This window comes from Sus scrofa, chromosome 15 (genome assembly GCF_000003025.6).
Source record: "Sus scrofa isolate TJ Tabasco breed Duroc chromosome 15, Sscrofa11.1, whole genome shotgun sequence".
NCBI lineage: Eukaryota > Metazoa > Chordata > Mammalia > Artiodactyla > Suidae > Sus > Sus scrofa.
The window spans coordinates 88,575,780-88,598,857 of record NC_010457.5 but is presented as its reverse complement, the minus strand read 5'-3'; the positions used below and the strand labels follow the sequence as shown (position 1 = coordinate 88,598,857).

Here is a 23,078-nt window from a genome sequence, read left to right as displayed (position 1 = left end):
CCACTTGACAGCAGTTAAGATTATAATGCATTCTTTTCAGACAACTAAGAAATCCTTTAAAGCATAAAATACATTACTTAACATTATGTGTTCTTGAATTCTCAAGTCTCTGAGATTACTTACTGATTCAACTGAATGGACACCATTATAGCAAACAGCCACTAACAAAGCACTGTCACATAACAGAGCACTGTCATCTACTTATCTGATCAGATTAAGGTTGTTAAAAACTAATTCCCCTGGAACATTTCACCTTAACTATGTAACTGAGACAGAAATGACATCCTAGATTTTTCACCATGATATATGTGGTAGACAGAAATCTAAAGACATTACCCCAAAGTTTCTGTCCCCTGGTTTGATTGGCAATTCAATCAAACTCTAATCCAGGTATTGCTGTAAAGGGACTTACAGATAAAATTAAAGTTACTTATCAGCATATCTTAAAATAAGGAATTACCCTGAATTATTCAGTGAGCCCAAAGGAATCAGATAAGCCCTTAACAGCAGCAGACGGCTGAAACGTCAGAGATAAAACAGAAGAGAGAGTTCACAGAGATTCAAGGCATAAAAAAAGACTTGCTCTGTCATTGCTCTCTTTTTGGTTGGAAAGGGAACCACGAGCCCAGGAATGTGGGCAGCCTCTAGAAGCTGAAAGCAACCTACAGATTAACAGCCAGCAAACAAACAGGGACCTCAGGTCCATATAACATGGAAATGAATTTGGCCAACAACCCAAAGAAGCAGATTCATCCACAGAGCTTCCAGAAAAGCGCAGAGTCCCAACTAACACCTGAGCTCTAAAGCAAAGAACCCAAGCTGTGCCTGGATATCTGACCGATAGAAACTATGAGAAAGTAATTTGTGTTGTTTTAAGCCACCAAGTTTGTGGTACCTTGTTATGGCAACAATTTAAAATAAATACAGATTTGGGTACCAAGAAGGGAGCTGCTATAACAAATATCTAAAAGTGTAGATGTGCTTTGGATTCGGGCAGTGGGTGTAGACTGGAAGAAATTTGAGGAGCATGATAGAAATTGACTTGAACAAACTGGTAGTAGAAATCTAGACTTTTTTTTTTTTTTTTTTTTTTGTCTTTTGTCTTTTTGTTGTTGGTTGCTATTTCTTGGGCCGCTCCCGCGGCATATGGAGGTTCCCAGGCTAGGGGTTGAATCGGAGCTGTAGCCACTGGCCTACGCCAGAGCCACAGCAACGTGTGATCCGAGCCGCGACTGCAACCTACACCACAGCTCAAGGCAACGCCAGATCCTTAACCCACTGAGCAAGGGGCAGGGACCGAACCCGCAACCTCATGGTTCCTAGTCGGATTCGTTAACCACTGAGCCACGACGGGAACTCCAAGAAATCTAGACTTTTAAGACCACTACCAGTGATGGCTCACAGACAGCTTGAAGAAATTGACATCTGGAGGATAAAAAGATCTAACTTGTCACTGGATATTACTTTTGTTATCCACCCTTGTCTTTAACAGGAGTGTTCATTTAAATCTGCCTTGCTACTTTTTCTTTTCTTCCATCTCTTTTTGCTGTTGTTCCTTTTTTCCTGTCTTCCTTTATGTCTAAGCCACCACCACTTCTCACCTGGATTAATGCAGGACTACGGCATACAGAGGTTCCCAGGCTAGGGGTTGAATTGGAGTCGTAGCCGCTGGCCTACGCCAGAGCCACAGCAATGTGGGATCTGAGCCACGTCTGTGACCTACACCACAGCTCACGGCAACACCAGATCCTTAACCCACTTTGCAAGGCCAGGGATGGAACACGCAACCTCATGGTTTCTAGTAAGACTTGTTTCCATTGCACCACGAAGGGAACTCCTGGTCTCCCTTCTTCTTGTCCATCACCCCAATGTCTCTTCTCACCACAGAAGCAATCTCATCCTATTTGTTTTCCACCTTTTCTGGGTAAAGATCAACTGTTACAACCTACAAGGCCTTGTCATATTGGCCCCCATGACCTCTCTGATCTCATTTCTTACTATTCCTCCCCTCCGTTAATCCATTCCACACTAGTGTCTTCACTCTTGTTTGAACATCCCTGATGTGAATCCCACAGTGCCTCTGTCCTTGCTATTTCCCCTGTTTAGAACACTTAAGAGTTTTTGAGCAAATGGTACTTTTCCTATAACTATCCACAGTAATTAGAATAATGCCCCCTCCCTCATGTCCATGTCCTTATCCCTGGGACCTGGGAATATGTTACATTACATGGCAAAGGAGAATTAAGATAGTAGATGTTAAGACTGCTAATCTACTGATCTTAAAGTAGGGAAATTATCCTGGATTATCCAGAAGGGCTCCAAATACTCACAGGGGTCCTTAAAAGAGAAAAAGAGAGAGAGGGACTGTTGAAGAATGGTTAGAGAGATACAATGTTGCTGGCTTTAAAGATGGAGGAAAGAGACAATCAAAGAAGTGCAGGCAGCCACTAATAGATGGTAAAGGCACGAAAACAGATTCTCCTCTAGAGCCTCTCTAAGTAACACAGCCTACCAATGCCTTGACTTCAGCCCACTGAGACAATTTCAGATTACTCACCTCCGGAACCATAAAACAGTACATCTGAATTGTTTAAGCCACTTTTAAGTTTCTGTCAATATATTATGGCAGAAAAAGAAAAACTAATGCACTACCTTATTTAATATAAATCCTCCCCCTCTACTTCCCTTTGCTGCTTAATTTTCCTCCATAAAACATATTACCTTCTAACAGACTTTATTTCATTTACAAATGCAAATTTTGCAAATAAACATAAGTTCCGTAAAGGCAAGGATAATCTATTTTGTTCAGTTTCCCAGGACCTAGTATATAGTAATGTGCTCAAATATTTGCTGAACATTTATATATTATAAATACATGAATATGTTAGAAGAGTCATGCTTATGATGATGCTGATTGTGATAAAAATACCATTAATCTTAAAGAAAAATGAGATATAACTGGTGGCTGTTTGTAGTCAATGACATTTAGATTTACAACTATGCATGATAATCTCTTAGAATACTTTTATTATTGAGTCTCTATATTCCTCTTCCTCTCAGGTGCAACAACTTTGTTTTTTTTCTTTTTAGAGCAGCACCTGTGGCATATGGAAGTTCCCAGGCTAGGGGCTGAATCAGAGCTGAAGCTGCTGATTTACACCACAGCCACAGCAACACCAGATCTATGCTGTAGCTTGCAGATCCTTAATCCACTGAGCAAGGCCAAGGATCGAACCCACATCCTCATGGATATTAATCAGGTTCTTAACCTGCTGAGCCGCAATGGGAACTCCACAACAACTCTTATTTTTTTAATAACTCAAGAGACATTATTAAATATATAATTTTTAAAATTCTTAATATTTGAGTAGACTATCACATCTATAAGCTCAGAAAAGAATCACTGTACAAATATTAAATATTTCCCTCCTGAAGGAAGTTACTGACATTTGAGAAAGTCTCCAGGTTTGAAATATAACAGATAAAATTTTGGCAATTACTAACAAAGATCTTGTATTATCCTCAAAGAGTAGAAAACAGTCATTGGTATTAAAAGGCATTGCTTACCTGTTCCAGGAGTAGCTGTCATAACTCCAACAAGAGGACTCTGCATTACTGAAATGTTTGTCTACATGAAATTAGAACAAAGTGTAAGGTAAAAATGCAATGTTCTAACCATAACATAAACACAATAAACAACTATCTACCAGGTACTGGAAATGCCCCTTATTAGCTCATAATTGAAGAGTACTCTCTAAGTTTGTTTTTTTAAGTTGAAAAATATGAAATTTAAAATATGCCAGACTGGTTAGCATATTAAAAGTTTAAATAAGAAAAGTTGCATTAGGGAAAAAATATTATTTTCAGTAGGAAGTAACACTGCTATTTGTTTTTAGTTCCTAAGATACATTATTTGAAATAACAGAGATAATGGTGATTCTTCAAATCATTAAGTTAACAGAAAAAAAATAAGAAATATGGCAAAATTTTAATTTTTTTTTTTGTCTTTTAGGGCTGCACCTGCAGTATGTGGAGGTTCCCAGGCTAGGGGTCCAATCAGGAGCTGTAGTTGCTGGCCTATGCCAGAGCCACAGCAACACGGGATCCGACCCACTTCTGTGACTTACACCACAGCTCGCAGCAACGCCGGATCCTTAGCCCACTGAGTGAAGCCAGGAATGGAGTCTGCGTCCTTGTGGATGCTAGTCGGGTTTGCTAACCACTGAACCACCACAGGAACTCCCAAAATTTTATTTTAAAGTGATATTTACAAACGATGCAGTACTATAGACTCAAACAAGTTTATACAATAAAAGACAGCACATCTCCGCCTCTACTAGTAGTAAGCAACAAAGCAGCAAAACTATCAATACTAGCTCCTTAAAAGCTCAAAGTCCTTCTATAAATAAAAACAATACCCAATCAAGAATAAGAGAAACAGGATTTCCCTAGTGGCCTAGCAGTTAAGGATCTGGTGTTGTCACTGCTGTGGGACGAGTCTGATCTCTAGCCTGGAAACTTCCACAATTTAAAAAAAAATAAATACATGAGAAACTCTTTCTCCAAAAGTATAAAAGTAAATATATAGAGAAAGGATTTTTTTTTTTTAACAGATTCTGACTAAACTAAGAAAATCTAAAATCTGGCTATTATCCAGTGCCAGAACAAGAGTTGGGAGACTGTTAAGAGAGATAACAAAATGTACTGTTCAATTCTCAATGTCAACCTTTTTCACAATTAGAGAGAAACTGACCGAAGTGTCCGGAGGCAAAACTAATTTGGGCTTTAATCTAACAATATTCTTACCAATTTTCAAATAAAAAATTTTCTCTACAAATTATGACCCACAAGATTCTTAAACACTTTGAGCATAGCAATAAGTGTAAACTACCTTTCTTTCCATGTATTATCAGAGGAGTAACTAAAACTGGCATAATTTATAAGGCAGTAGTTCTCATTCTAAACTAAACATCAGATTTATCTATCAACCTTAAGAAAAATTCTCCAGAACAGAACATTTTAGATTCAGCTCAAAAAAAATATACAGGAGGCAGTGTTTCTAGTAAAATATGTGAACGGTGAACATAGCTCTAAAAAGATGTTGGTCTTACATTACTAAAACCATTCCTAAAATAAAGATCTCAGATCATTACAAAGTGCTCTAGATCTGATTAAAACCCTGAATCTTCATTTATTCTTTGACAAAACTATGTACAAATATTGAACGTTTTAAACAAGGCATGACTTAATAATCATTTCTACATGTTTAAGTAGGTTGGGGCCCGGACTGATGAAAGGGTACACCTTTTAAAAAAAAACACAGAACTATCTATATGAGAAAATTATCTGAGTTCTATTACATCTTTAAGTACATTTCACTGACACGCAATTTAAGTAGTTTATGACAGCTGTCCTTAACGCTTATTCTATGCAACAGCATTACACTAAAATAGACCTTTGGGTAACATTTCAAATTACTTACCCTTTTTATATAGGGACAAACAAACATGAAATTATTAACTGTCGATCATGAATATTTTATATCACCTGTCTTCTTGAAGTTAAAGGTGTTGATCCAAGTCCTGGGCTGGAAATGTCATCATATATACTTCTAACGGGTGGAGCCCCACTTTTATCTTTATGAGCTGGTACAATTGGTTGTGGTGGTGACCCACCTAACAATGTATGAAAAACATAGGTGAGAAAACAAAGAAATCTTCCATCTTTCTGGTAAGACCTTTTAAATTTGTATTTTCAAAATAATTTAAAATATCCATAAACTGTACTTGGAGTAAGTTTCCAGAATAAGTACACAGAAATTTTAGTTTTAGGCATTCCCGTTGTGGTTCAACAGGTTAAAAACATGATTGGTATCCATGAGGATTCAGGTTCGATCCCTGGCCTCGCTCAGAGGGTTAAGGATCCAATGTTGCCACAAGCTGCAGCAGCATAGGTCGCAGATGCAGCTTGGATCCAGTGTTGCCATGGCTGTGGTATAGGCTGGCAGCTGCAGCTCTGATTCAACCCCTAGCCTGGGAACCTACATATGCCATGGGTGTGGCCCTACAAAAGACAAAAAAAAAAAAAAAGAAAAAGAAAGAAAGAAATTTTAGTTTTATTAAAACACGTTTTGTTTTCTCTACAAAATGTTTAATATGTCTATATGAAACTTGATCCTATTTCTCACATGAAAGTAGATATAAATCAGCTCCAGTTTGTATACTCTTGAATAAATATAATCTTCTAATGTGGAATTTGACTTGAAATTCCTGTTCATATCTCTTACAACAGAAATATATTTAAGTATATAATAAACATACAGGAAAACAACCAACTTTGGGGGACATGAGGTCTTTATAAATCAGAGAATCAGCAGTGCCAAGGAGTAAAACAGCTCAAGTCCTCTAAAAGACTAATGTCTGAGCCTAGACAGTACAGCATAAGCTATTTAGATTAGAGCACAGGCTACAGAACAAGACTGACCTGGGCTTTAACCTTCTGCTTTCACTTACTAACCACTGAGCTTCAGCAAGTTCTGTACAACATTTAGTCTCAGTTTCCTCTTTTGAGAAAGAAGGGTATCACTACCTACCCTTTAAGATGGACAAAAGAATGAAAAAAACATATAAAATGTTTAGCATACTGCCTGGCTCATAAATACTCAACATATGGTAGCTACAATAATGAAACAATACTTTGGAAATACATAAAAAACAAAAATCTGCCCAGATAATATTCTTAAGTGAATCACTTGGAATATAACTTATCATATTCCTCCCTAATAAATCCAGAAAAAAAAGATAATACACAACTTTAACCCAAACAATACCTTAAGAACAACTGAAGGAAGAACAATTTCCATTTAAACATCTATTGAAAGGATATCAGCTCACATTTGGAATCCAACCTTTTTTGTAGCTAACTCTCACTACTCATAGTCAAAACTTCCAAGTTATCTTTTAAAATATTTGTTTGCTAAAAGAGTCCTGTAAAAGATTCATGTTTCATTTACATATATTTTGTGCTAACAATTGCAAATCAGTTTGTAGAGGAAGTCCTTTCACTAAACACATTTTAAGTGAGAATTATAATTCACTATGAGTAGAAACGGAATTTATATCTACAAATTTTCAAATTATACTTCTTTTGACCAAATATTTGCTATTACTATATTTACAATGAATTACTTAAATAGAATTCAGCGGAATTTAAATGACCATATTTCTCCTCCTCACCAACCCCCCGCAAATACTTTAACATCTCTGAAAGGGATAAGGGATAATTCACAAAAAATGGCCAATGGCACTGTTATAATATTTTTTCTTTTTTAATGGTACATAAAATTATGGTGAGTTTTACAATCAATGGCATCTTAGATTGAATGAAATATAGTATGGATATTTTTAGTGAGTGGTTCTTGGAATTAAAGTAACATATTGCTTACACCTATATTCCAATAATTTTGAAATAAAAAATAGAGGCGCAGCTTAACGTTTTTTAAATAAATGTGTTGATCCAGGTGAATGCTGCACCACTACTCTTTTGACCTACCTGCAAGTAAAGGTGATCTCATTTCCATTACTCCTACTGAAGGGCCACTAATCGATCGAGGTTGTGGAGTCACTGGAGCTGGCAAATCCCCCATTAAAAATCCAGGTAAGAACTGGGCATTAACCCCTGGCTTTGGAGACGTGGGTGAACCCAACATCATTGGTTCCGATCCTAAATAAATCAGAAAATAAAATAATACCAAAAAAAGGTCTTTAATGTAATAATATCTAACAAAAGGATGCAAGAATCTAGCATAATTTTGAAAATTTAATCAAAACAATTACAGAACAGTTAAATTCATTTTAAAAACCAATAAAAATTTTTCAAGAAAAATGTAAAAAGTATTTTGCATTAACAAAATAATACTGGACAGCTGTTTTTGTTTACATTATTTCATTAACTTATTTTTAAATTTTTAAATTTTAGCTTATTATTGTCTTAAAAAAAATCCCTAATACATACAGAATAACTTCTTTCCATTTCTGGGTCAGCTTCCAATAAGTGAAAACAAGGACAGGGTAGTTACATAAAGTCTAAGCAAATCAAACATAACAAGTTTACCTTCTTTTATGTCCCATTTTTCTTTCCCCATACACACAAAAAATGTTATTTCTGTAATAAAAGTGTAACCATGTACAACACACTAATAATGATGATTAGTATCCCAACTAGAAATATACTGAAAACACTTGGAAAGTTTATGTTCTAAATCATTTTTTAAAATTATTCATTTTAAAATCAGGAATAACCAAAACCAATATAAATCTCCCTAATATAAAATCAATTTTAAAAGAGAATTGATATTTCATAATCATCAATTCAAAATTAATCTTCACAATTCTTAGGGTAGCTATTATTATTACTCCAACTATGAAAATAGAGAAGCTATAACTTACTCTAATTTCAGAACAAAATACCACAGTAAGGAAAAGATGAGCTCTGGAGTCGGAGACATGAGTTTAAGTCTTGCAGCAAAACAGACATAATCATAGCACCCACCCATAGAGCTCTGACTAGAATTATAGCAAGTAAAATACTCAAGTCCCTTATATACAGTGAGTAAGCACCAAATATTCATTATTATTCTAATATTATTTTATAGTAGACAAAACTGAAGTAATGATATGTACATTGAGAACTTCAATTTCTGCTTATGAAAACTTAATTTTTCAACTATGTGACAAGCCTGAATGTGATCCATGGCATTCAGAGAAGTCAAACAATTTGTATTTTATATGGCCTTTATTAACTATTCCTTAACTTTTTGTTTTTTGTTTTTTGCCATTTTCTTGGGCCGCTCCCAGGCTAGGGGTCTAATCGGAACTGTAGCCACCAGCCTACACCACAGCCACAGCAACGCGAGATCCAAGCCAGGTCTGCAACCTACACCACATCTCATGGCAACGCCAGATCCTTAACCCACTGAGCAAGGCCAGGGATTGAACCTGCAACCTCAGGTTCCTAGTCAGATTCGCTCACCACTGAGCCACGATGGAAACTCCCTATTCCTTAACTTCTAAACAGCCACAGAAATATGTTTTGTGCTATCCAAATGCTGTCACTTATTTGATCTTCCCTTTATTTCCCATCAAAGTAGACCTAGATATTAGCAATGCAAGTGTACAAAAAAAGAAAAAGGAAAAGAAATTTAGGGAAAGAATAAGGCAAATACCGAAATAAGGTGTGAAGAGCTGTATTACATTGTAATTACTTCAAAATGCTCGTTACAAAGTACCATGGTACTATAACATATTTCTAAAAAACCTAACACTAAAAATCAAACCTAAAGTCTAAACAAAAGCATATTCTGAACATATATTTAGAAACCTATAGTAATAAATGTATTACAAAGTTTTAAATACTGCCTACTTTCACTCTCCCAGCCCTCAAAGGAAAACATACAAATATGGCAAGTATAACAAGAATTGTCAGGAAATTTTCTGACACATTCAGATATATATTGTGATACAAAAGAAAGCACTAAAGTGAGGAATGGGCAACGGGCTCTTAATTGAACTGTCACTAACTGCCCAACCCTCAAGCTAATTTCACTGAGCTATACCATTGGATCCTTCAAGTCAAATACCATTTCACAGTGTGCACTCCTAAAATGTTAAGTACTAAGTCTTCTCAGCCAGCACTGTTTGTTAAAGTAACTTAGTTTCAGTGTACCATTAGGTGCTGGGAAAATGTTTATATCCCGCCTGGAATATTTGCAGTGGACCTGAACATTCATATCCGCTAATGTCAGATTTCCGACCAATTATTCATATACGTAACCCCAAGAAATATACACTCCAAAATGTTTTGGGGGACTAGAAAACTTAGGAACTGGAAATTAAAGCTCTCTGATCTCCAAAATAATACAAAACACAAATACCTAGACCAACATCTGTACACAAGTTTAAATGTAGCTGAGTACCTACCTTGATATTATGCATTTAGTTTTATTATTAATACTAACAGTTCAAGTCACTCTACTCTCAAAAGAAACTTATTTTGCACAAAACATGGCAAGCATTATATATCCTTCAACTATAATAAAATTTATTCTATAGGTACATATTGTGCTTGCCTTCCTTTCCAAACTCATAAAGTTTGTAACCAACTTTTCAAATATTCTTACGATAGGTTTATTTTTTGTTCTAAAATTTTCGACCGTTCCCCCAAATTCCAAAACTCAGCAGACAAAAACAAAAAACTTGAGAGATTTTTTTCAACAACACATTTTAGTAATGCACCCCATTAAATAATGGTGATGATTTTTAATCATTACGTGACCGGTCAAATGAAGAGACCTCCTACAATACTGAGTCACTTTCCCAAGATAAAGGCGAGGGAAAACGAACGAACTCCTGGCTTCCTATTAAGGCTAATATCTCAAAGGCTGCCATCACCTGCCTAATTAAATGCCGCCGACTCAAACTTCCATTAAAAAGATTCTTTTTGCAAAGCCCGGGAGAAGGTAGGAATCAAACAGGAACTACAAGCCTAAGGTGACCAAACAGCCAAGGACACTAACCACACCCCAGAGTACCGCCCACCCACGTGTTCACAGGTGAGTTCCTTCCCATCAACGCTTCCCCGGATCTATGAACCCAGCTTGGCATCTCAGGCACTGATGGCGTCTCAGGTATGGGCAGGTCTGGCTCCGGCACGTAGGGGCACAAAATGGTTCAGCCACCGCAGACGGCCGTTCCCTCGCCCTCCTCGGGGCCCGAAGTTTCCTGGAACCGTTTTCGTGACGGCGGGGTAGCAAAGCTTCGGGGTAGGGGGCGGACTACGAACCTGGGGCGAGCCAGAGGCTCCCCCTTTGAGGCTGAAATTAACAGAAGAGACCCCGATGACTACTGCCTTCCAAGCTTGCCCGCTTCCAAGCGGCAAGTAGCACAGAGCTAGTGAGGAAAAGCAGTTTTTCACTCACCCAACGTGGGCACCTGGGAGTCCACGGCAAAGGCTGCCATCGCAGCAGCTACACCACTTAGCCCCGGACCTTCCCGATTTTCAAAAATGGCGGAAACTCTCCCCACGGGTAGGAGCGCGGTACCTTATGGGGTTGCGTAACTTCCGGACATGCGCCATACCAAAGTTGTGGCGCCAGAGCTGCCATTTTGGAATAGGGCAAGAGTCTGCGCAGACTCGACTGCTCTGAGAAGGATTTCTCTGGTAAAGAGATCAGCGTGGATCGTGTGGTTCTGGGAATGCTTTCGCTCGTCCTCTGAGCCTCCTGATTTGTTGGTGCTCGAGTTTTATAGAAGCGCAAGTTATTTTACTCACGGATTCATAAATAGCGTGAGTTTATTCAGTGCTCTGTCATCCGTCAGCTTTTCCAAGTACCACCTGGACAGGTTGGCTTGAAGAAACAGATTATGCCGCTTTCCAACGTAGGTTTCTGGGCTTAGGGCACCGAGCTCCTTTCTCAAGCATATTTTCTACCATCTCTATGCCATTTAAGATTTTTTTGTGTTATATGGGCACAATTTTACATTAAAGCATAACTCATACTTGCTCTTTTACTGGTTTATTACATGTTTATAAGTACAAAAGATATTAAATAATGGAGGAAAGTAATAAACACCCGTGCACTCACCATACTGCAGAATCTTGTGTGTTCCTATGCCATCCGGGCCGACCCCCCCCCCTTGCTGCTACTTTCCTTTCTGTAGAACGTATTCAAATATCATACATATGCTATATGTGTGTGTGCGAAAATAGCTTTTTCGTTTTGCTAATTTTATAAAAGTGATGTGCTATGTATATATATTCTGAAATGCTCTCTGGTCCATATCAAACTTACCTTCAAAGTGCTTACCCACCTACTCTCCCTGTTTCCTCTGGGATTTGCTGAAATTCAAAATCCAGCCAAGAACTTTATAATTTGTATGAGGCAATAACAATTCCAGGATTAAATGACAAGTTCCCAGAAGTTAAAGTTTTAAAACACTCACAGATGAATTATATTTTTTAAACATATATATATGTTGAACTGTGTCCCCCAAAATACATGTTAAAGTCCTAATTTCCAGTACATATTAATGCGACCTTATTTGGAAATAGGGTCTTTGCAGATGTAATCAAATTCAGATAAAGACATACTAAATTACTACAAAATTGGCAGCTTAAATCAACACAAATTTATCTTTATAGCTCTGGAGGCCTGAAATTCGAAATGAGTATTATAGGACTAAAATCAAAATGTCAGCAAGACTGGTTTCTTCCAGAGGCTCCAGAGGGGAATCTGTTTCCTTGCCTTGTGTAACATCTGGAAGCTAACAATATTACTTGGCTTTTGGCCCTATCCTGTTTCAAAGCCTGTGGCATAGCGTCTTCTATCTCTTTTAGCATCTGCTTATCTCTGCTTCAATCATCATATGGCCTTTTTCTTCTATAGTTAAAATCTCACTCCACCTCCCTCTTAAAGGATGTTTGTAATTACATTTAGAGCCTACTCAGATAATGCAGGATAATCTTCCCATTTCAATAGCCAGCTGTGATTAAGTTAATAGCCACAACTGCAAAGTAACATTCATAGATTCCAGAGATTAGAGTGTGGATATCTGTGGAGGCTTCATTCAGCACACCACACCCAGCAATCCCCTTTATAGAAACAAGGTACCAAGAAATGTTCATCAGTAAAGGGATTTCTATATAAATTATGATCTAGCCAAACAAAAGAACATTATTCCCCTATTGATATGTGTATTGATCTAGAAAAATCTTCATGATTTATATACTGAAAGATGCAATTTGAAAATGTATATATAGCATGATTTTATCTTAATTTAACAAAAAAAAGTATATATGGGTACAGATCCAAAGAGGAAGAGAGAGGTGCTTGTTTAAATAAAGGAAAAACCTAGAAAACATTTCTGCCAAACTCTTAACAGAGAATGTGGAATGGGAGAGGAGTTTGTAAATTAGAGGGCTTAAGAAGGGCCTTTAATTTACTGTATATAATTTTTTTGTGGTTGCCTATAGGTGTTATTTACTATTTTTAGTATTTTTCAAATTAAAACCCTTTATTTTCCTTTAAGAGAAACATTTTCCTTTCTTTACCTGCATGTCAATCTTCTCTTTCAGTTAGCTCTTTCCTTACCAAATTCCAAAGATGCCCAGTTTGCCCTATCAAAAATCCCTCCCCAGATCTTGTTCTTTCTTCTAGCTACCATGCACTAATTTGCCTCACATTTCCTCTCTTTTCCTCAAGATCACAAAAGAAGGGTCTAATGATTATAGTGGATTATCTATTTCCCCTAACTTCACCTTCTTGCCGTTTAATTCATTACACTCTGGCTCCTGTGTAAATCCTCTTCTGAAACTATTGTCTGCAACTATTCTTCTCCTCCTGGCCAGATTAGAACTGTCTCCTTGACATCTGCAGTTTTCAACAGCTTTGACAGTTTTTTCCTCTATATTGTGTTTTCCTTGTTTTTGATGATGTTAAAAACATAACTTCCTACTCGTTTTCTGGTTTTTCCATGTCTTATCCTACTTCATTCTAACCTGGACATATTATTATTAGTCACGCCTTTTCCTCTCCTTTGATTTGTTATAGCCTCTCTTGGAGTCCTCATCAATTGTCACATCTATGCAAAAAAATCTGCAATACTGTATGCCCCACTTCTCTCTAAAACCAAATGATACTTTGCCAGATGCTTGATGAACAATCTACCAGTACATCAAACCTCGAAAACAAACTCATCTTACCCCTGAAACAACCCCCTTCCTGTTGTCCCTTTTTCTATTAGTCTCTTAGAAACCCAAAATTAAAATCTCAGTATGTTAGAGTAAAATCTAAAGTGAAACAGACCTGAATTCAAAACCAAACTTTCCCACTTAAATCCTGTATTACTTCAATTTGTATTAAATCTCTACAGACTTGATTTTGTGTAAAATAGGAACAATACCTACTGTGAAAGGTGATTATGCTTAGTACAGTGCCTGGCCTACTGGCTTCCACCTTCCCTTCCATCAAACATTCAGATACTAAGTCCTATTCTTTCTCTCTCCTCAGTGCCTAGACAATTGCAGTCAAATCTTAACATCTCCCTGCCTTCAGTCTCTCCCCGCAAATCTAACACACCACTAGCCAGTGCTCCCTTTGTACACATTAATCAGCAGTACAAAACCCTCACCGATTTCCCTACAGTCTTCTTTTATTCAACTCCACAAACTTGAGGTGTGCCAACCAATAATGTACCCCCCTTACATGACATACTTTCTCACCCAGGCAGCAATGGAAGAGGAAAATCAGAACCTCTTGGGGAGGAAGTTGCTATAGACTGAATATTTGTGTCCCCCCAAATTCCTATGTCGGGAATGCTAAGCCCCAGTATGATCATATTTGGAAAATGGTTAGATCATGAGAATTGAGTCTTTATTAATGATTAGTGCCCTTATAAAAGAAACCCCAGAGAGCTCCCCACCCTCTTTGGCCATGTGAGGATACAGCAGTATTATTGCTCTTCATGAGCCAGGAAGTAGGCGCTCAACAGACACCAATCTGCTGGTGCCTTGATCTTGGACCCCCCAGCCTCCAGAACTGTGAGAAATAAATTTCCATTGTTGTTAAGTCCCCTGGTCTATGGCATTCTGTTGTAACAGCCCAAATGGACTGTTTCAGGAGAGCACAAGCATCTCTGCTAGCAATTTCTATAGGCATCCCTAAAACGAATATACATTGTCATCCTACCTTCACCAAGGGTGGTTGAGAACCCTGGCTTCAAAAATACTCTCCTCGCAGTGTTCCCTGGTGGCCTAGCAGTTGAGCATCCTGCATTGTCACTGGTGTAACACAGGTCCAGTCCCTGGCCCTGGAAGTTCTACATGCCATGGCCACGGCCAAAAGAAGTAGTCTCTTCACCCTCTCACCCTAACCTGCTCCAGTCAATTCTCCTATGTTCCCCCTTTGCTCTCAATCATCATTTCATTTCAAAATGTAAAACACATTATTTCTGCAACTCATTCTCTATAAGAATCTCATTTCGTAAGTTTTCTTTTCAGCCCCACTAGATGAATTTTCTTGAGGACAGGACCATAACTTTTTCTATTCCATATTTCTATCACCTTTTAATAAAACTGTGTTGAAAAAGTAAATGAACAAATAATGACAAGCTCTAAATAAATAAACACTGAATAAAGTGTAACTACCTGATATAACTTATTTGATGCAATGTTGCATGTTTTCAGATGTTTAAAATAATTTTGCACATTCTATTAGAAGTGCTTTATATATATATATGTATTTACACATATATATGTATACATATATATAAAATAAAGTGAAGGCCTGTTTGTAGTTCTAACTATCTTTTTTGGGTAAAATGAAATTTTTATAATATGGATTATCTTGAATGAGTAATGTATAGCACAATTTTACTTTTTTATGTTTCTTGTTAAATTATAATCTTTAGAAATATTGTATGTTCACCATATTCTTCGGTACATGAATATTATTATCCTAATTATAATACTTGTTTCCTACTTTTTTCCAGAACATAGTAAATAAAATGTCACATAGAGTAGAATACCTATTCCCTATTTCTGTTCCAGATTTGTGGTTTTCTGAATACTGACTTCCAGCAACAGATACTTCCATCAAAGTGCTATTTTTTTGTCTTTTTTTTTTTTTAGAGCCTCACCCGCAGCATATAGAGGTTCTCAGGCTAGGGGTCAAGTTGGAGCTATAGCTGCTGGCCTACACCACAGTTCACGTCAATGCCAGATCCTAAACCCACTGAGGAAGGCCAGGGATTGAACCTGAGTCCTCTTGGATGCTAGTTAGATTCGTTTCCACTGAGCCACAATGGGAACTCCTAAAGTGCTATTTTTTATAGATCACTGATTTTCCGAACTTAGATGGAGAACTCTTTCATTAAACAAAATATTGTGCAGACACTTAACACATAAAACAGAACCACTGCAGTTGAGGGAGAAAAAAAAAGGCAGAAAGAATGTAAACCCCACTAATTTAGAGTTCTTGTCCCCTAAACTGTTTACTGACTACTAACTCCAAGTAACCCCTGAAACACTTAGGTGAAGTACCTAGGAGCACAGAGAGTCCATCCTGAAAGTTAGTTCTGGGCTATATCTATTTTGACTTTCTTCTAAACCCCAAACAAATTTTTTAAGTCAGAAATACGTGAAACCTCAAAATTTAGTTATTTTGAATATATGTGATATATTTGCAGCCTAACTGCTCTGTATCTATCATAATACTAAATACTCATCAACCTATTTATAAATGTCTATTAATATACACCATTTGTATATAAATCTAAATCCTTAAATCCAACTCCTAGTCTATTTTAAAATAGACAAAGAATTTTTTATTTATTTTTAAATGTTTTTTTTTTCCCATTATAGTTGGTTTACAGTGTTCTGTCAGATTGTTCTGTTTAAATTGAAGTGAAGGAAAGTGCTATCCACCTTTGGTAAGAATTTAGGGAAAGGATAGTTTGTCACCTTTGTAAAGAGAGTGAGGAGAGACAACATCTTACCACTCTTGTTTGCGTCATTTCAGCCTTTGGCAGCTGGTGGAGCATGGGCTATCAGTCACGTAATTGTAATGTCACATCAAGCACACGGAGGAACTATGATTGTGTAGAGCCCATGGACAAGTGATCTCCAAAAGAGCCTTGTGGTATGTAAGATAAAAGTATTGTATCCAGAAAAATACAAATCCATTAGTTGTTACTTACATTATCTGACTGTTATATGTTTATAAATTGAAGCTACTTCTTTAAAATTAAAATGAATATTACAGTTGGAAACTTTTGAGTTTTTTATGATCATTACAGTAAACAGTTGGCAGAAAGGAGACAGCCAAATATGAAAAGAAACATTACCATAGCTGACACACTTGTCTTCTAATCAATTAAATGGTTCTTTTTGCCTGTTGGAAATAAAAAGGTAACATCAAAGCTTACATAACTTTAGTGGGGGAGGGTTGAATGGGCAGAACATAGAGGATTTTTTTGGGGCAGTGAGAGTATTCTGTAGGATACTATAATGGTAGATACATGTCATTATAAATTTGTTCAAACCCATAGAATGTAGAATATCCATAGAATGTAGAATACCCATAGAATGTAGAATACCCATAGAATGTAGAATACCCATAGAATGTAGAGTGAATCCAAACTAATATGAACTATAGATTTTGGGTGATAATGACATGGTTAACGTCATTACGCCATTTGTAACAGAGGTACCACTCTGGTGGGAAATATTGATAAAGGAGGAGGCTATGTATGTATGTTTGTGGGGATGGAAGGTATATGGGAAATCTCTGCACCTATTGTTCAACTTTGCTATGAATGTAAAACTGCTCTAAAAGCAAAAGTTTCAACTGTTAGAAATTATATTTTATTAATATAGGTGTTATAAACAAAATTTTATTTCCTGCTTTTATATTTGAACTACCCAATAGGTTTAATCTGATATTTGAAAGCCCCATGGAAGTTTCAGCAGGAAAAATGGACAACACTGACAAAAAAAAAAAAAAAAGGATTAACTTCAGAAAAAGCTTTATCTAGGATTTTCCTTGAAATAATCTGCTGGGATCTAGGAGGGCAGGAGCAGGGGAGGAAGATGATAGCTGAAGGTATCTTTAAGCAAGAAAAGCAATGAGTTGTTAATTATTGACGGCTAATTAATTATGGCATTCTCTATAATTTTGTTTATTTTGACATTTTCCCTAATTAACTTCTATTTTTAAATCAATAAGCCTAAATTATAGAGTGCTAAAAGATCATACAATCTGTCCCAGCTTATGTAAAAAAATTAGAGTGAAAAATCAATGAAAAAATAAGTCTCTTCTTGCTTGACAATGTGCTCATTTAAAGTAGTAGAATTTTGTTGAGGACAGGTGCAAATCTCAACTTTAAATACTTAATAGTTATATGATATTAACATTTCCAGGACTTAGTTTTTTCAATATAAATAGTGGAAATAATAGTAGCTCTGATGCACCGACTTATTCACCCAGTGAAATATATTATACATAATATATATTCAATAACTAAAATATATCCTAATACTCTCATATATCATTCAGCCTATTACATAGCTTTTAATGAATTAATTCTGCTTCTTCTCCCATTAATTCACCAAAAGGCTCTTCTCAAAGTCACCAAAGACCTTCATAAGGCTAAATCCAAGACATTTTCCGTTCTCATCTTATAACTTTTAGTAGGATTGGTTCACATTAAACACTCTTTGACATTCTTCTTAGTTTGACTCTCTTGTTTCCTTCCTAGCTCTCTGACCATGTGACTATGTCTCTTTTCTTAGTTTACCTTCCCTACCAGCCTAGAATGTTGTTCCCAAGGCTCAGTTTTATGGTCTAAACTCTTTCTCTATATGATGTCATTCACATCCATTTCCCTAATGACTCTCAATTCATACCACCTGATCATTCTCTGAGGTCCAAATTTATATACCCAATTGTCTATGTGACATCTGTACTTGGATATCTCAAAGGCTCCTCAAAGTCAAATATAAAAAGCCAAACTTATGGTATTTTCTGTAAAACCTGAATATTTATCTCAGAGAATAACACCACCAGCTATCTAGTTGCTAAAGAACAAAACCTTGAAATGGTCTTTAAAACCTCCTTCCAACATCAATCCAACCTTGTGAATTCTACCTCCTAAATACCTCTCAAATGCATCTGCTTCTCTCCATTTAACCAAATCCCAGCTTTACCATCCATCTGATACCTGTACTTAGCTTCCTGGTCAATCCTACTCTCCCTCACTAATCAATTCTTCACAGCATAGCTGGAGTGATCTCTAAAAAATAATATCCTGAGCAAGTTGCTCTCCTGCTTTAAATTTTTCCATTTCTTCCACTGCACTAAAAGACCGAAATCCTAAAGCTGACTACAAACCTTTGCTTGATCTGGCCTAACCACTTATTCTCAACTGATAACCATCTCATCTCCTCTTGCTCACCGCCCCAACCACTTAGCCTTCTTCCCATCATTTCAAATGTGTCATGCTCTTTCCCACCCTCAGGCTTTTCCTGTGTTCTTCCCTCATTTCTGGAAGATCTCCAACAAGCCACCACCCCTCGTTTGGTTAACTCCTGCTTATAGCACTGATCTCAAATATCACTCAAAAGTCAGGAAAGCTTTCCCTCATAACTAAACAAGATCATGATTTGAATTATTTACCTCTATAATTTAAAAATAATCATCTATCCCCCCAGCTATGTTGTAAGCTTCATGAAGTCAGGTGCCTGAGAGGTTTAAGGGGTTTTTTTTAAATTATTATTATTAAATCAAATGTTGTTATTTTGAGATGTATGTAGATACAAAAGAAGTGAAAAATAATGTAAGGAGATGCTATATACCCAAGATGGTAGCATCTTGCCAAACAATGTCACAACCAGGATACTGAACTTTGATACATTAAGATACAGGATATTTCCATTTTCACAAGGATCTCTCATGTTGCCTTTTCATAACCACACCCACTTTCCTCTGCTGCAACCACCTTCTTAACCCCTGACAACCACAAATTTATTTTCCATTTCTATATTTTGTGGTTACATATGTAAGACAACATATCAGAATATTGTATTAATGGGCGTTCCCATGGTGGCTCAACAGGTTAAGGATGCAGTGTTGTCTCCATAAGGATGCAGGTTCTATCCCTGGGCAGGCTCAGTGGGTTAAGGATCCCGAGTTGCTGCAAGCTGCAGTGTAGGGCACAGATGTGGCTCAGATCCTCACTTTTAGCATTGCCATGGCTGTGGTGTAGGCCAGCAGCTGCAGCTCCAATTTGATCCCTAGCCTGGGAATTTCCATATGCCAGAGGTGCAGGCCTAAAAAGACAAAAAAAAAAGGAGTTCCCGTCGTGGCGCAGTGGTTAACGAATCCCACTAGGAACCATGAGGTTGCGGGTTCGATCCCTGGCCTCGCTCAGTGGGTTAAGGATCCAGCGTTGCCATGAGATCTGGTGAAGGTCGCAGATGTGGCTCGGATTCCGCCTTGCTGTGGCTCTGGCGTGGGAAAAAGACCAAATAAATAAATAAATAAATAAAAATGGCTTTAAAAAAAAAAAGGAATGTTGTAATAATGGAATAACACATAACACAGTATTACTATTTGGTAATTGGCTTCTTTTTTTAAAAAAAATGTTATTTTTTCTCTTATAGTTGACTTACAATGTTCTGTCAATTTCTGCTCTACAGCAAAGCAACCCAGTCACATACACACACACATATACTTTTTCTCACATTATTCTCCATCATGTTCCATCATAAGTAACTAAATAAAGTTCCCTGTGATATAGAGAAGGATCTCATTTCTTGTCTACTCCATATGCAGTATTTTGCATCTACTAAACCCCAAACTCCCAGGCCATCCCACTCCCTCCCCCTCCCTCTCCCCTTTAGCAACCACAAGTCTTTTTCTATGTCAATGAGTTTGTTTCTTTTCTATAGACAGGTTCATTTGTGCTTTATATTAGATTCCAGATATAAGTGATATCATATGGTATTTGTCTTTCTCTTTTTTTTTTTTTTTTTAGCTATTTCTTGGGCCACTCCCGCGGCATATGGAGGTTCCCAGGCTAGGGGTTGAATCGGAGCTGTAGCCGCTGGCCTACGCCAGAGCCACAGCAACGCGGGACCCAAGCCGCGTCTGCAGCCTACCCCACAGCTCACGGCAACGCCGCATCGTTAACCCACTGAGCAAGGGCAGGGACCGAACCCGTAACCTCATGGTTCCTAGTCGGATTCGTTAACCACTGCGCCACGATAGGAACTCCTGTCTTTCTCTTTCTGACTTACTTCACTTAGCATGAGAGGCTCTAGTCCATGTTGCTGGAAATGGCATTATTTTGTTCTTTTTATGGCTGAGTAGTATTCCATTGTGTATATATACCACATCTTCTTAATCCATTCACCTGCTGATGGACATTTAGGTTGCTTCCATGTCTTGGCTATTGTGAATAGCACTGCAATGAACACAGGGGTGCATGTACCTTTTTCAAAGAAAGTTATGTCCGGATGTATGCCCAGGCATGGGATTGCTGAGTCATATGGTAGTTCTATATTTATTTTTCTGAGGTACCTCCATACTGTTCTCCATGGTGGTTGTACCAAATTACATTCCCACCAAGAGTTGATTGGCCTCTTCACTCAGCACAATTTTCTGAAGATTCATCCAGGCTTTTGCAGGTAATAGGAGTTTGTTCCTTTTTATTGTTGAGTAATAAATATTCCATAGAGTGAGTACACCACAGTTTGGTTAACTGTTCACCCACTGAAGAACATCTGGGTTGTTTCTAGTTTGTAATTCTGCAAATCAAGCTGCTATAAATATTCATTCATGGGTTTTTGTATTAGTATACGTTGTCATTTTTCTGAGGAAAATGCCCAGGATTATAGTTATTTGGTCATATGGTCATTGCATGGTTACTTTTTAAAGAAACTACCAAGCTGTCAAGATGGCTGTACCTTTTTACAATCCCACCACCAACATATAAATGATTCAGTTTCTCTATATTGTTGTCAACATTTGGTGTTATCACAGTTTTTTATTATAACCATTTTGAAAGATACATGCTTATATCTGATTGTGGTTTTTAACTTGCACTTCCCTGATGGTTAATGATGTTGAACACCTTATCCTGTGCTTACTTGCCATATGTGTATCATTTTCTGTAAAACGCCTCTTCGTATCTTTGTCTGTTTTCTAATTAAATGGATTTTTCACTGATGAGTTTTGAGAGTTTTTTAGTATATTATATATACCACTCTTTTTTTTGGGTATGTGGTTTACAAATAATTCCTTACACTCTGTAGCTTATCTTTTCATCCTCTTAACAAAGTACTTCATAGAGCAGAATTTTAAATTTTAATTATGTCCAATTTACAAATTTTTCTTTTTATGGATCATGAATTTGGTGTCAAATCTAAGAACTTCTTGCCCAACCCTAGAGCCCAAATATTTTCTATTTTTTCTAGTCTTTTTATAGTTTTACATTTAAGCGTACACTCTATTTTTGAGTTAATTTTTATTGAAGGTATGAGATTACATCAAAGTTCTTTTTTTTTTTTCTCTACAGAAATCCAGATGTCCAGTTGCTCCAGCACCATTCGTTGAAAAGGCTATCTTTCCTACAATGAATTGCTTTTGCATTTTTGTTAAAAATTAGAGTGTTTGTGTCTATTTCTGGGTCCTCTGTTCTGTTCTGTTCCATTGATCAATATGTCTACCTCTCTGCCAGTATTATACAATCTTGATTACTTTAGCTGTATAATAACTCTTACAGCTACATCACAAGTACTACTATAGCTAGTACTTTATGTAAGTATACTGTTTATTTTTCAAAATTGTTGCAATTATTTTTATTCTCAGTCTTTCCATATACATTTTATAATAATTTTATCTATGCCTATAAAAATTCCTCCTGCTGGAATTCTGATAGGAATTGCATTAAATTTGTCTATCACCCTGGGGAGAATTTACATTACTATGATGAATCTTCAGTTCATGAGGACAGTATATTTCTCCATTTATTTAGATCTTCTTTGATTTATTTCATCAGCATTCTGTAGTTTTGGGCATATAAGTCCTATACATATTTTGTTCCATTTACATCTAAGTATTTCTCCCCTCTCTCTCTTCATCTCCCTCTCTTTATCCCTACCCTTGACTGATTATAAATAATATTGTATTTTTAATTTTGGTGACAAAGAGTTCATTGCTACTCTCTATGTAGAAAAACAACTGATTTTGCTATATTTATCTGGCATCCCTCAACCTTCTTGAACTCACTTATTAAGATTTTTGTATATTCCTAAGAACTTTACATGTAGACAGTACTGCTGTCTGTAAAAGGATAGCACTTCAATTTTTATCTGTATATCTTTTATTTCCTTTTCTTGATTTACTTCTCTGGCTAGAAATTGCAGCAATATGTTGAAGAAAAGTAGCAAGAATGCACATCTTTGCCTTTTACCAATCTTAACAGGAAAGCATTCAGTCTTTCGCTATTAAGTATAATGATAGC

At 36.9% G+C, this 23,078-nt stretch overlaps 1 protein-coding gene and 1 non-coding gene across 2 annotated transcripts in view; one reads left to right on the top strand and one right to left on the bottom strand.

Moving 5' to 3' along the window:
* NUP35 (nucleoporin 35) overlaps nucleotides 1–11,105 on the bottom strand; it is a 28,558-nt gene extending 17,453 nt beyond the window's left edge. The window contains exons 1-4 of the mRNA XM_021074750.1: nucleotides 10,976–11,105; nucleotides 7,552–7,722; nucleotides 5,548–5,675; nucleotides 3,568–3,628 (exon numbers count right to left, since the gene is read on the bottom strand). Of these exons, the coding sequence (XP_020930409.1) occupies nucleotides 3,568–3,628; nucleotides 5,548–5,675; nucleotides 7,552–7,722; nucleotides 10,976–11,015 (400 nt within the window). The 5' untranslated portion in view covers nucleotides 11,016–11,105. The remainder of the gene's footprint in view (nucleotides 1–3,567; nucleotides 3,629–5,547; nucleotides 5,676–7,551; nucleotides 7,723–10,975) is intronic.
* Nucleotides 11,181–22,419, top strand: LOC100522904. The gene is made up of 3 exons (XR_001301492.2): nucleotides 11,181–11,435; nucleotides 16,574–16,693; nucleotides 22,131–22,419. It is a non-coding gene; the product is annotated as an uncharacterized LOC100522904 (transcript).